The 14,387-nt window shown below is 47.0% G+C and overlaps 1 protein-coding gene across 2 annotated transcripts in view; it reads left to right on the top strand.

Moving 5' to 3' along the window:
• The window catches only part of LOC121541392 (chromodomain-helicase-DNA-binding protein 1), a 125,774-nt gene that overhangs the window by 65,700 nt on the left and 45,687 nt on the right, over nt 1–14,387 (top strand). For both annotated transcript variants that reach the window (XM_041850367.2, XM_041850366.2), the window contains one exon: nt 8,847–8,971. In XM_041850367.2, the coding sequence (XP_041706301.1) occupies nt 8,847–8,971 (125 nt within the window). The remainder of the gene's footprint in view (nt 1–8,846; nt 8,972–14,387) is intronic.

Here is a 14,387-nt window from a genome sequence, read left to right as displayed (position 1 = left end):
CTTCACGTATAAGAAGTGCTTTACATAGAAGGCAGCAGTCCCGGTCAGATTCTGACATGAGGACGCAGCCGCTATTTGGGATGGCGCACTAGTACAGACTAAGGTCTCCACTAGTACGAGCCAGACCCATGCTGCGTTCACGGAGGGCCCGATTACCGCGGTCACCAAGGTGCCCAGAGTATCGGCGCCCCCAGGCATTGTAACACAGCAGCTATCTGGGGACGGCGCATTATCGCAGACCAAGGTCTCGGTTAATGCGATTCAGACCCATGCTACGTTCACGGAGGGCAGGATTACTAGCGTTATGGGTATAACCAAAGTATCAGCTCCCCTGACAGAACGAGCCAGTACTCACCACACTGAGTGTGAATCAACCCACCAGGGGTGCAGAGTTGAACACACACAGAAGGTGAACGTTAAGAAGGTATCAAGGCGCCGCCTTGTTTTACCTCATAGAGACCTCATACTACAGACTTCTAGGAGTACTGTAGTGAAGGGCTCTGATAGCGAATTGCAGTCACCTAAGATGACGCAATCGCTTGCTGGGGATGGTGCCCTGCCGCAGGCTGTGGCCTCGGTCAGCGCAATTCAGACCCGCGATGCGTTCAAGGAGGGCAGGAATACGACGGTTACGGGTTTAACCGATGTCCCTACTCCTCTTTCTTTCTCAGAACGCATTTCCTCTCCCTTTCACGGGAGGCCCACCTTGGGCTGTTCCACCACTTCAATGTTGGGGAACAGTGGCGGTAAGGGCCATATAGGAATACAGGTCCTTCCTACTGGATGCACCACAGCTTCGCGCCCAGCCACTTTCTCTGCATTGCTGGCAGTGGCGAAGAAGCTGCACCCTCTCACGCTGGCTAGAACAGACGTTGCAGAAGGGTTATGCTCTCCAATTCCACCGGACCCCACCCCCGTTCAGGGGAGTGGTGGAGACGGTGATGAAAACGCCAGACAAAGTGGCCGCTCTGATGTCAGAGATTACGGAACTTTTGGCGAAGGAGGCGGTGACAGTAGTTCCCCGGGAGCAAAGGAACAAAGGGCTACAGTGGGGGAAAAAAGTATTTAGTTAGCCACCAATTGTGCAAGTTCTCCCACTTAAAAAGATGAGAGAGGCCTGTAATTTTCATCATAGGTACACGTCAACTATGACAGACAAATTGAGGAAAAAACATTGAGAAAATCACATTGTAGGATTTTTTATGAATTTATTTGCAAATTATGGTGGAAAATAAGTATTTGGTCACCTACAAACAAGCAAGATTTCTGGCTCTCACAGACCTGTAACTTCTTCTTTAAGAGGCTCCTCTGTCCTCCACTCGTTACCTGTATTAATGGCACCTGTTTGAACTTGTTATCAGTATAAAAGACACCTGTCCACAACCTCAAACAGTCACACTCCAAACTCCACTATGGCCAAGACCAAAGAGCTGTCAAAGGACACCAGAAACAAAATTGTAGACCTGCACCAGGCTGGGAAGACTGAATCTGCAATAGGTAAGCAGCTTGGTTTGAAGAAATCAACTGTGGGTGCAATTATTAGGAAATGGAGACATACAAGACCACTGATAATCTCCCTCGATCTGCGGCTCCACGCAAAATCTCACCCCGTGGGGTCAAAATGATCACAAGAACGGTGAGCAAAAATCCCAGAACCACACGGGGGGACCTAGTGAATGACCTGCAGAGAGCTGGGACCAAAGTAACAAAGCCTACCATCAGTAACACACTACGCCGCCAGGGACACAAATCCTGCAGTGCCAGACGTGTCCCCCTGCTTAAGCCAGTACATGTCCAGGCCCGTCTGAAGTTTACTAGAGTGCATTTGGATGATCCAGAAGAGGATTGGGAGAATGTCATATGTCATATGGTCAGATGAAACCAAAATAGAACTTGTCGTGTTTGGAGGACAAAGAATGCTGAGTTGCATCCAAAGAACACCATACCTACTGTGAAGCATGGGGGTGGAAACATCATGCTTTGGGGCTGTTTTTCTGCAAAGGGACCAGGACGACTGATCCGTGTAAAGGAAAGAATGAATGGGGCCATGTATTGTGTGATTTTGAGTGAAAACCTCCTTCCATCAGCAAGGGCATTGAAGATGAAAGGTGGCTGGGTCTTTCAGCATGACAATGATCCCAAACACACCGCCCGGGCAACGAAGGAGTGGCTTCGCAAGAAGCATTTCAAGGTCCTGGAGTATCCTAGCCAGTCTCCAGATCTCAACCCCATAGAAAATCTTTGGAGGGAGTTGAAAGTCCGTGTTGCCCAGCGACAGCCCCAAAACATCACTGCTCTAGAGGAGATCTGCATGGAGGAATGGGCCAAAATACCAGCAACAGTGTGTGAAAACCTTGTGAAGACTTACAGAAAACGTTTGACCTGTGTCATTGCCAACAAAGGGTATATAACAAAGTATTGAGAAACTTTTGTTATTGACCAAATACTTATTTTCCACCATAATTTGCAAATAAATTCATTAAAAATCCTACAATGTGATTTTCTGGATTTTTTTTCCTCATTTTGTCTGTCATAGTTGACGTGTACCTATGATGAAAATTACAGGCCTCTCTCGTCTTTTTAAGTGGGAGAACTTGCACAATTGGTGGCTGACTAAATACTTTTTTCCCCCACTGTATATTCGCCTTATTTCCTAGTGCCCAAAAAGACGGGGGGAGTGAGGCCGATTTTGGATTTACGCATTCTCAACGAGAGCATAACCAAACGGCCCTTCCGAATGCTAACGACAAAACGTCTGCTGGAATGTGTCCAGAGAGGGGACTTTTGTACGAGCATAGACCTAAAAGACGCGTACTTTCATGTGCCGGTTCAGCCGCGTCACAGGAAGTTTCTGCGGTTCGCCTTTCAAGGGGTGGCGTACGAATACACGAGGATGCCATTTGGGTACGCCCTGGCACCTCGCACATTTTCCAAGTGTGTGGAGGCGGCATTGGAACCATTGCGTCGTCAGGGAATACGGCTACTAGCCTACCTGGACGACCTACTGGTTCTCGCCCCGTCAGCAGAGCTGGCGATCACTCACACAACACAGACAGTGATGCATCTCACAAGTCTGGGGTTCGCTGCGAATTGGAAAAAGAGCGCGCCCTGGCCCACTCATCAGATTGTCTACCTGGGGATACAGCTAGACACTGTGAGGATGAGGGCTCGAATTTCGGACCCCCGAAGGGTAGCCTTGTTGCTAGCCCTAAGGAAGTGTCGTCCGAATCACACGGTGACGGCGCTGTCGACCATGTCACTTTTGGGTCTCATGTCGTCAGCCCACTCTGTGGTTCCGCTGGGACTCCTGCACATCCGCAGGACGCAGCGATGGTTCGCCCAACTAAGACTAGACCCATTGCGTCAACGTCATCGGTTGATGGTGGTTCCCCTCTCGCTCAGTGCAGACCTAAACTATTGGAGAAACTCACACGTTCTCACGCACGGAGTCCCGATAGGAAAGGTGTCCTCTCACATCCCAGTATTCACGGATGCGTCCCTGACGGGATGGGGAGGGACATGTCAGACACAAGCGATAGGAGGTGTGTGGCCTCAATCAGGTCGTCACATCAACCTCCTGGAGTTGGAAACGGTTCGACTGGTTCTGACCCACTTCGCGTCTACCCTTCGGGGTCGCGATGTGCTGGTCTGGTCAGACAACCGGACCACAGTAGCCCACATAAATCGCCAGGGTGGAGTCAGGTCTCCTGCTCTCCATCGGGCGGCAGAGGAATTGTGGCTGTGGGCTCACGAGCACCTTCGCTCATTGAGAGCAGCACACATTCCGGGCTACTTGAACATAGGAGCAGACCTCATGTCAAGAGGGGGTCCTCGAGACGACGAGTGGTGTCTGCATCCAGACATTGTTCTCCAGATTTGGGAACAATTCGGGAGAGCCGAGGTGGACCTATTCGCGTCACGCGTGAACGCGCAATGTCCTCTGTGGTTCTCTCTGAGGGAACAGGACGAACCGCCACTGGGAAGGGACGCCTTTGCGCACCAACCGTGGCCGAGAGTTCTCCTGTATGCATTCCCTCCGCTGTCCTGCATTCTCCCACTGCTAGCCAGGGTGAGGTCAGGGGGCTGTCAGTGATACTGATAGCGCCCGATCGCCCGGGGCTCCGTGGTTTGCGGAGATGAGTCAGATGTTGATTGCGCCACCTTGGCCAATTCCACATCGACGGAACGCGTTGTCTCAGGCGGCTGGCACGATAGGGAAATTGCCCATAATCGGCCAACCACTGAAGGCCTGGCTGCTGAGAGGGACAGGCTAGAGCGCCGTGGGTTATCTGATGCAGTGATCAGGACCATACAGGGTTCACGTGCCAGTTCCACTTCTAAGATGTATGCCAGTAGATGGAACGTGTTTTCACGATGGTGTGTCACACAAGGTGTGGACCCCATGAGCTGTCAGGTGGAGAGTATTCTCTCTTTTCTGCAGCTCATGTTTGATAAGCAAAAATCGCCTGCCACGATTAGAGTGTTTGCAGCAGCGATTTCAGCTTGTCATGAGGGTTTTGGCAGAGACAATGTCTTTAGTCACCCTCTAGTGAAATGCTTCCTATTAGGAACGCGGCGACTTAGGCCAACACCTAGAGTCACGCTTCCTCAGTGGGATTTGGCTTTGGTACTGGGCGCTATGTAAGTCGCCGTTCGAGCCATTGAATCAAATACCCCTCAATATGCTGTCTATCAAGACAGCACTGTTGCTCGCTTTGACTACAGCTAAGCGGGTCAGTGATTTGTGTGCTCTTTCGACGAGACCTGACTGCCTGGCCATCAATGGTGACCTGAGCAGAGCAGTGTTACGTCCCTAACCCGGCATTTGTGCCTAAGGTTATTAAGAGTTCATATAGGTCACAGACCGTGGAGCTGTGGGCTTTTTTCTCCTCCTCCTCATAGAGAGAGGAGTGAGGAGAAGCTCCATCGCCTGTGCCCGGTACGCGCTTTGGCGTGTTACGTCGAGCGCACAGCAGCGATTAGGTCATCGCCTCAGTTGTTTGTGTGTCACGGTGCGGCTGCACTAGGTAGACCACTTTCAAAACAGAGGCTGTCTCACTGGCTTTGTGAAGGCATTGAGACAGCTTATGAGGTAGCAGGGTGGCAATTGCCTCAGGGTATCAGAGCTCACTCCACTCGTGGAGTAGCGGCTTCTACTGCCCTTTTTAGAGGAACAGGAGTAGAGGATATCTGTAGAGCAGCATCCTGGTCGACGCCGTCTCCATTTATCCGTTTCTATCTCTTAGATATGTCTTCTAATTCTCTGGCTCGATCTGTACTCAGCGTGGCTGAAGGGAGATCTTGAGCAAGAAAGAGAGGAGAAGCAGGACTGTGGACACAGGTTTCCATCAGGTCCGCTTTGGTTAGAAAGACGTGTTTTTGACAGGTGTTTTCTAACTCTTTGGCTCGGTCTGTACTCAGCATAGCTGAAGGGAGATCTGGAGCTAGGAAGAGAGGGAAAAGCAGGACTATGGACAGGGTTTCCATCAGGTCCGCTTTGGATAAGAAAACATATTTTGTGGCATGAATCCTGACTGACAGGGTCAGTACAGTAGAGGCATGCGTTGATTAACAGAATGTGAGGTCATCTATCTGCTTGTTCAGTTAGTATGACTCATGTTTTTGTTCCTGCCCACTAATCTCTGGGATTCCATTGAGTGAGTGAGGCGGTCTACCGCGTTTAAATGTAGAGTGACACTTGGTGTCATTCCATTAGTGGTCGGTAGTGTTTTCACAGGATATTGAGGCACATCTATCTGCTAGTACAGATTAGTATGGCTTCTATTCTGGTGATCTGCCCACTAGTCATTGGCATTGCCATTGGACTAGGTGGGGCGGGTCTTTTAACCGATGACGCGGTATATTGTGACGCCCGTAGGGGTTTTTAGTTGCAGTACTGCGGGACTCGGTTGCAGCCATTGCTAGGCCTGACTTTCTCGTTTCGATGGGAAGTGTTAGGCTCGGCAGGGAGTACATTTTGGAGCGCTACGCTCCGCCTTAAACCACTAGGAGCAGAGCTCCCCTATGGGGCGGAGCTCCACGATATAGAAAGATTAGTTACCGGAGTGTAACTCCAGTTCTATGAGTGGAGCGGAGCCCCATAGGACTTAAGGCCCTGCCAACCCTCTCTAGTCTCGCTGAAGAAAAATATCTCGGGAGGCTGATTGAGGGGAGGCACCCCCTCTTATAGGGACACCTGTACTCCTATTGGCTGTAGGTGTGTGCATAATTTTGTCTCAGGCTGCTGCTGCCTTAGGGCAGAGGGTAAACCACTAGGAGCAGAGCTCCCCTATGGGGCTCCGCTCCACTCATAGAACTGGAGTTACACTCCGGTAACTAATCGTTCTATCTAGACGGAAAATGTTTTAGTTGGGGATGGCCATTTCTGAATTTTTGGTGGCCTTCCTAAGCCAGGATTCAGACACTGCTAGAAAATCAGGGTTGGCGGAGTGTGCTAACGCAGTGAATAACTCAAACTTAGGGAGGAGGCTTCTGATGTTGACATGCAAGAATCCAAGGCTTTTACGGTTACAGAAGTCAACAAATGATAGCGCCTGGGGAGTAGGAGTGATACTGGGGGCTACAGGGCCTGGGTTAACCTCTACATCACCAGAGGAACAGAGGAGGAGTAGAATAAGGATACGGCTAAAGGCTTTAAGAACTGGTCTTCTAGTGCGTTGGGTACAGAGAATAAAAGGGGCAGATTTCCGGGTGTTGTAGAATAGATTCAGGGCATTTTGTACAGACAAGGATATGTAAGGATATGAGTACAGTGGAGGTAAACCTAAGCGTTGGGTAACGATGAAAGAGAGCATCACTGGAGGCAACGATTGAGCCAGTCTCCGCGTGTGTGGGGGGTGGGACAAAAGAGCTATCTGAGGCAGGTTGAACGGGACTGGGGGCTCTACAGTGAAATTGTATAATAAGAACTAACCAAAACAGCAATAGGGAAGGCATATTGACATGGGAGAGAGGCATAAAGCAATCACGTGTTATTCGAGAGAGCTAAGACAACAATTGGTAATGGCGATGAAAGTTTGGCCTGAGGCTAAACAGATAAACAGGACAGATAAACAGGATGGGGTTCCGTGTAAAGGAACAGTCCAGCAGGCATCAGCTGTGTAGCTGAGTGATCATAGGGTCCAGGGAACAGCAATAGGTGAGTCCGGGAGTATTTCGATGGCTGCTACGGCACAGGCGAGCAGGAGGCACGGCTGTTGATTGTGTGTGCTAGCAGGCCGGGGCTAGCAGATGGATCTTCGTGGTCGTCGCAACGGGAAGCCTGTTGAAATCACATCAGGCAATTACGTAGGAAGACCAGTCGTGATGGATCGGCGGGGCTCCGTGTCGACTCTAGGAGGTCCCGTCCAGTTGACAGAGCGGTAGATAGCCGGGAGATGGGCCTTGCTCGAGGCTAGCTCAAGGCTAACTGGTGCTAGCTTCGGGACAGTGGTGATTAGCCAACAACAACATCCATTTGGTTGCAGCTAGCTAGTTGCGATGATCCGGTGTTAAAGGTCCAGTGATTCAGTTCAACCCGCCTCATTCTCACAAATGTATCCTGCTTTTTGCAAAGTTTTTCTGTCATTGTGTGACCCTGGACCGCGGGGTGTTGTGGGATTTTTTACGAAGTTAGAGCTGATTTGGAGAAAACCTCAAACCCAACTTTTAGAATAATATTATATAGATTACAATTGATTTAAGAGTTTGTTTTCTTGGGGTGCTCTAAGTTAAACTTATATGCGTTTCTGGCCTTGAGAAATAAGTGCAACACTGCCTTTAACTCCACCTCCACATTTACTGGATTGGTTGAACAGTGCAGAAGAGAAACTCCCCCAACAGTTTTTTTTTCTCTCGTCATGACCAGAATGTGGGGCATCCTGCTCAGGCGTTTCTTTTACACCTGCTACGTTAGTTTAACCTGCGCCAAAACAGGTATTTAAATAATTTGGTGGGTGCTTATTTGTCCTATTTATCATCTTATAGCTAGTTCTCCGTCTTCTCATGGCTTTATCTTGTCCCTCTGCAGCAGACATATAGTGAGCAAAATGTTTGGAACATCGAATCGCAATGAAATCGATGTATGGAATCACAATACATAAGAATCATTATGCATATCATATCAGCACTCAGTATCGTGACAATATTGTATCGTGAGGTCCCTGGCAATTCCCAGGCCTACTGATTGTGGGTCAGTTTTGCATTTCCCCCACTAATGGTTAAGGTTGTGATTAGGGGAGGGTAAGTTGATCCTAGATCTGTACCTAGGGGAAACTAGCTAGTTAACTACCCATTTCCTGTCTGAGCCAGTTTCTGTTGTGTTTTGACAGAGGTCAGGGGTCATGTAATGGTGAAAAGATAGTAGGACCTGTCCGAAATGGACCCCTAAGCGTTTTCCTCAATTCCTTGCTTCTTCTGTCCTCCCCTCCTTCTGAAAATACATTAAAGGAAAAAGTCTGAGCGGAGGGACATTGGATCTTTTTGTCCAATGTGCTTTGAGATGGAGACGAGGAGAGAGGAATCGACGAAAGACTAATTGAGAAATATCCTTAGTCCCTTTCCCTTAGGCCCTTCATGGTCTGTCCTTGCGAAGCAGATCTGAATGGATTGGGGCGTAATCAGCAATGTTTTCCTATTGCAGTCACCTATCCTATCCCTTTAAAAACTGTGACGAGCTGGCAAAGACCCAGGTGTAGGGACTTGGGATCGGGTAGTAGTTTATTAGAGCAGTCGCCCCAAGACCCTTTTGGAATGACAGAGAACAACTCAATTGTGAATTTTGCACTTCAAACTCATGGTCTTTCACTCTTTCTCATTCGCTCCATCTCTCTCTCCTGTCTCATAAGGTGTTGAAGCAAAGGCCGAGGTTTATGCCCATGAAGAAACAGCCATCCTATATCGGAGGAGATGGACTGGAGCTCAGAGACTACCAGTTGGACAGCTTGAACTGGATGGCTCACTCCTGGTGCAAGTATGTCGTAGTCTTCTTGAACTTCCATTGTTGTATACATTTTTGCCAAATTATTGTATTATAATTTCTTGCTAAATTCAGCATTTGTTTACTGAAGGTGTTTCAAAAATAAAGTAAATCATACAAATTCAAATCCACTGTTCGAGCCCCAAACATCCTCAATTTAGTTCAGATATAACTTTTCACTATCTAAAACCAGACGATAAAAAATTTAACACAATGTGTTTACTGAAGGTGAAAAATACTTCATCATTTTCCACATTTATGTTTCTTTGACCGTGTATAGGTTACAGCCTTATTCTAAAATTGATTAAATTCTGTATTTCACACATCAATGAATGTGCAAGAAAATTCTAAGAACATGTTTTCACTTTGTCATTATGGGGTGTTATGTGTAGATGGGTGAGAAGAAAATTAATTTGAATACATTTTCAATTCAGGCTGTAACAGCAAAATGTGGAATAAGTCTAGGGGTTTAAATACTTTCTGAAGGCACTGTATGTATGTACAGTGGGGGAAAAAAAGTATTTAGTCAGCCACCAATTGTGCAAGTTCTCCCACTTTAAAAGATGAGCGAGGCCTGTAATTTTCATCATAGGTACACGTCAACTATGACAGACAAAATGAGGAAAAAAAATCCAGAAAATCACATTGTAGGATTTTTTATGAATTTATTTGCAAATGATGGTGGAAAATAAGTATTTGGTCAATAACAAAAGTTTCTCAATACTTTGTTATATACTCTTTGTTGGCAATGGCACAGGTCAAATGTTTTCTGTAAGTCTTCACAAGGTTTTCACACACTGTTGCTGGTATTTTGGCCCATTCCTCCATGCAGATCTCCTCTAGAGCAGTGATGTTTTGGGGCTGTCGCTGGGCAACACGGACTTTCAACTCCCTCCAAAGATTTTCTATGGGGTTGACGTCTGGAGACTGGCTAGGCCACTCCAGGACCTTGAAATGCTTCTTACGAAGCCACTCCTTCGTTGCCCGGGCGGTGTGTTTGGGATCATTGTCATGCTGAAAGACCCAGCCACGTTTCATCTTCAATGCCCTTGCTGATGGAAGGAGGTTTTCACTCAAAATCTCACGATACATGGCCCCATTCATTCTTTCCTTTACACGGATCAGTCGTCCTGGTCCCTTTGCAGAAAAACAGCCCCAAAGCATGATGTTTCCACCCCCATGCTTCACAGTAGGTATTGTGTTCTTTGGATGCAACTCAGCACTCTTTGTCCTCCAAACACGACGAGTTGAGTTTTTACCAAAAAAGTTCTATTTTGGTTTCATCTGACCATATGACATTCTCCCAATCCTCTTCTGGATCATCCAAATGCACTCTAGCAAACTTCAGACGGGCTTGGACATGTACTGGCTTAAGCAGGGGGGACACGTCTGGCACTGCAGGATTTGAGTCCCTGGCGGCGTAGTGTGTTACTGATGGTAGGCTTTGTTACTTTGGTCCCAGCTCTCTGCAGGTAATTCACTAGGTCCCCCCGTGTGGTTCTGGGATTTTTGCTCACCGTTCTTGTGATCATTTTGACCCCACGGGGTGAGATCTTGCGTGGAGCCCCAGATCGAGGGAGATTATCAGTGGTCTTGTATGTCTTCCATTTCCTAATAATTGCTCCCACAGTTGATTTCTTCAAACCAAGCTGCTTACCTATTGCATATTCAGTCTTCCCAGCCTGGTGCAGGTCTACAATTTTGTTTCTGGTGTCCTTTGACAGCTCTTTGGTCTTGGCCATAGTGGAGTGTGACTGTTTGAGGTTGTGGACAGGTGTCTTTTATACTGATAACAAGTTCAAACAGTTGCCATTAATACAGGTAACGAGTGGAGGACAGAGGAGCCTCTTAAAGAAGAAGTTACAGGTTTGTGAGAGCCAGAAATCTTGCTTGTTTGTAGGTGACCAAATACTTATTTTCCACCATAATTTGCAAATAAATTCATTAAAAATCCTACAATGTGATTTTCTGGAAAAAAAAATCTCAATTTGTCTGTCATAGTTGACGTGTACCTATGATGAAAATTACAGGCCTCATCTTTTTAAGTGGGTGAACTTGCACAATTGGTGGCTGACTAAATACTTTTTTTCCCCACTGTATGTATGTATACACACACACTGAGTGTACAAAACATTAAGAACAATGTTCTTTCCATGACATAGACTGACCAGGGGAATCCACGTGAAAGCTATGTTCCCTTATTGATGTCACTTGTTAAATCCACTTCAATCAGTGTAGATGAAGGGGAGGAGACAAGTTAAAGAAGGAATTTTAAGCCTTGAGACATGGATTGTGTTTGTGTGCCATTCAGAGGGTGAATGGTCAAGACAATATTTAGGTGCCTTTGAACGGGGTATTGTAGTAGTAGGGCTGGCCCCGCCTAAAGAAAATCTTGGTCAAAATCGATTGGTTGAAATTTTAAAATGTGTATTTTTCCATATACAGTGCATTCGGAAAGTATTCAGACCCCTTGACTTTCTCCACATTTTTTTAAACTGTTTTTTTATTTGGCATTTTTTATGATTAACAGATAACACAGACAGAACAGGTAGAGGGCAGAACACACACGGATCCCCTACCAAATCAAACCTACCCCAACCCCCCCATGCTCTAATAGAGCCCCACCCCAAAACCAGACTTAAAGCAGGCATGATATACAATGAGTAATATAATCAAATAGTAAAAAAACAGACAAAGATATTATAAAACAGAGAGTAAAACAAAATAGTACAAATAATGATACGAAATCTAATTTGTGTTGGTTTATGGAGTTGTGAAATTAGCTGGGTCCATGTCTTCTACAAAGGATAAGAAAGGTTGACAGATATTATCAAATGTAATTGCAGATCCCCTAATGGAGTAGCGTATTTTCTCTAGCTTGAGATGTTGCATAACTTCCTTTATCCAACGGTTAAAAGTAGGAGGAACCAATCCTTCCACTTAAATAGTATAAGACGTCTAGCTGGAAGAGTAGTAAATGCCAGGATGGTGCCCATAGAACTGTTTAGAGGGGCCTCCTGTGGTGTTACAGCCTTATTCTAAAATGGATCAAAACATTTTTTTAAAAATCCCCTCATCAATCTACACACAATACCCCATAATGACAAAACAAAAATAGGTTTTTAGAAATGTAAGTATTCAGACCCTTTACTCAGTACTTTGTTGAAGCACCTTTGTGACACACCTGTATTTGGGCAGTTTCTCCCATTTTTCTCTGCAGATCCTCTCAAGCTGGGTTGGGAGCGTTGCTGCACAGCTATTTTCAGGTCTCTCCAGAGATGTAAATATCGGGTTCAAGTCCGGGCTCTGGCTGGGCCACTCAAGGAGACTTGTCCCGAAGCCACTCCTGTGTTGTCCTGTTGGAAGGTGAACCTTCGCCACAGTCTGAGGTCCTGAGCGCTCTGGAGCAGGTTTTGTACTTTGCTCCGTTCATCTTTGCCTCGATCCTGACTAGTCTCCCAGTCCCTGCCGCTGAAAAACATCCCCACAGCATGATGCTGCCACCACCAAGCTTAACCGTAGGGCTGGTGCCAGGTTTCCTCCAGACGTGACGCTTGGCATTCAGGCCGAGTTCAATCTTGGTTTCATCATACCAGATAATCTTGTTTCTCATGGTCTGAGAGTCCTTTAGGTGCCTTTTGGCAAACTCCAAGCGGCCTGTCATGTGCCATTTACTGAGGAGTGGTTTCCATCTGGCCACTCTACTATAAAGGCCTGATTTGGTGGAGCGCTGCAGAGATGGATGTCCTTCTGGAAGGTTCTTCCATCTCCACAGTTGTGCTCTGTCAGAGTGACCATCGGGTTCTTGGTCACCTCCCTGACCAAGGCCCTTCTCCCCCTGATTGCTCAGTTTTGCTGGGCGGCCAGCTCTAGGAAGAGTCTTGGTGGTTCCAAACTTCTTCCATTTAAGAATGATGGAGGCCACTGTGTTCCTGGGGATCTTCAATGCTGCAGAGATTTTTTGGTAACCTTTCCCAGATCTGTGCCTCGACACAATCGTGTCTCTGAGCTCTACGGGCAATTCCTTCGACCTCATGGCTTGGTTTTTGCTCTGACATGCACTGTCAACTGTGGGACCTTATATAGACAGGTGTGTGCCTTTCCAAATCATGTCCAATCAATTGAATTTAACACAGGTGGACTCCAATCAAGTTGTAGAAACATCTCAAGGATGATCAATGGAAACAGGATGCACCTGAGCTGAACTTAGTCTCATACCAAAATGTCTGAATACTTATGTAAATAAGAAAAATAAAATCAACAATAAAATGGCCACATGCGCCGAATACAACAGTTGTAGACATTAGTCTAATGCGTCCTTACAAGCCCTTAACCAACAGTGCAGGTTAAGAAAAAAATAAATAGCAAATAATTAAAGAGCAGCAGTAAAATAAAATAACAGTAGGGATGTTATATACAGGGGCTACCGCTACAGAGTCAATGTGCGGGGCACCGGTTAGTCGAGGTAATTGAGGTAATATGTACATGTGGGTAAAGTTAAAGTGACTATGCATAAATAATAAACAGAGTAGCAGCAGCGTAAAAGAGGGGGTGGGGGGCAATGCATGTAGTCCGGTTAGCCATGATTAGCTGTTCAGGAGTCTTATGGCTTGGGGTAGAAGCTGTTAAGAAGCCTTTTGGACCTAGACTTGGCGCTCCGGTACCGCTTGCCGTGCGATAGCAGAGAGAACAGTCTATGACTAGGGTGGCTGAAGTCTTTGATAATTTTTACGGCCTTCCTCTGACACCGCCTGGTATAGAGGTCCTGGATGGCAGGAAGCTTGGCCCCAGTGATGTACTGGGCCGTACGCACTACCCTCTGTAGTGCCTTGCGGTCGGAGGCCGAGCAGTTGCCATGCCAGGCGGTGATGCAACAAGTCAGGATGCTCTCGATGGTGCAGCTGTATAACATAACATTTTGAGGATCTGAGGACCCATGCCAAATCTTTTCAGGGGGAATAGGCTTTGTCGTGCCCTCTACACGACTGTCTTAATGTGTTTGGACCATGATAGTTTATTGGTGATGTGGACACCAAGGAACTTGAAGCTCTCAACCTGTTCCGCTACAGCCCTGTCGATGAGAATGGGGGCGTGCTCAGTTCACTTTTTTTGTCCTGTAGTCCACAATAATCTCCTTTGTCTTGATCACGTTGAGGGAGAGGTTGTTATCCTGGCACCACATGGCAAGGTCTCTGACCTCCTCCCTATAGGCTGTCTCATCATTGTCGGTGATCAGGCCTACCACTGTTGTGTCGTCGGAAACTTAATGATGATGTTGGACTACAGGAGGGGACTGAGCACGCACCCCTGAGGGGCCCCCGTGTTGAGGATCAGTGAGGCAGATGTGTTGTTACCTACCTTTACCACCTGGGGGCGGCCCGTCAGGAAGTCCAGGATCCAGTTGGAGAGG

The sequence above is a fragment of the Coregonus clupeaformis genome, chromosome 27 (genome assembly GCF_020615455.1).
Source record: "Coregonus clupeaformis isolate EN_2021a chromosome 27, ASM2061545v1, whole genome shotgun sequence".
NCBI classification, from domain to species: domain Eukaryota; kingdom Metazoa; phylum Chordata; class Actinopteri; order Salmoniformes; family Salmonidae; genus Coregonus; species Coregonus clupeaformis.
Note: the sequence above shows the minus strand (reverse complement) of the source record. Positions and strands in the feature narration are given on the sequence as shown.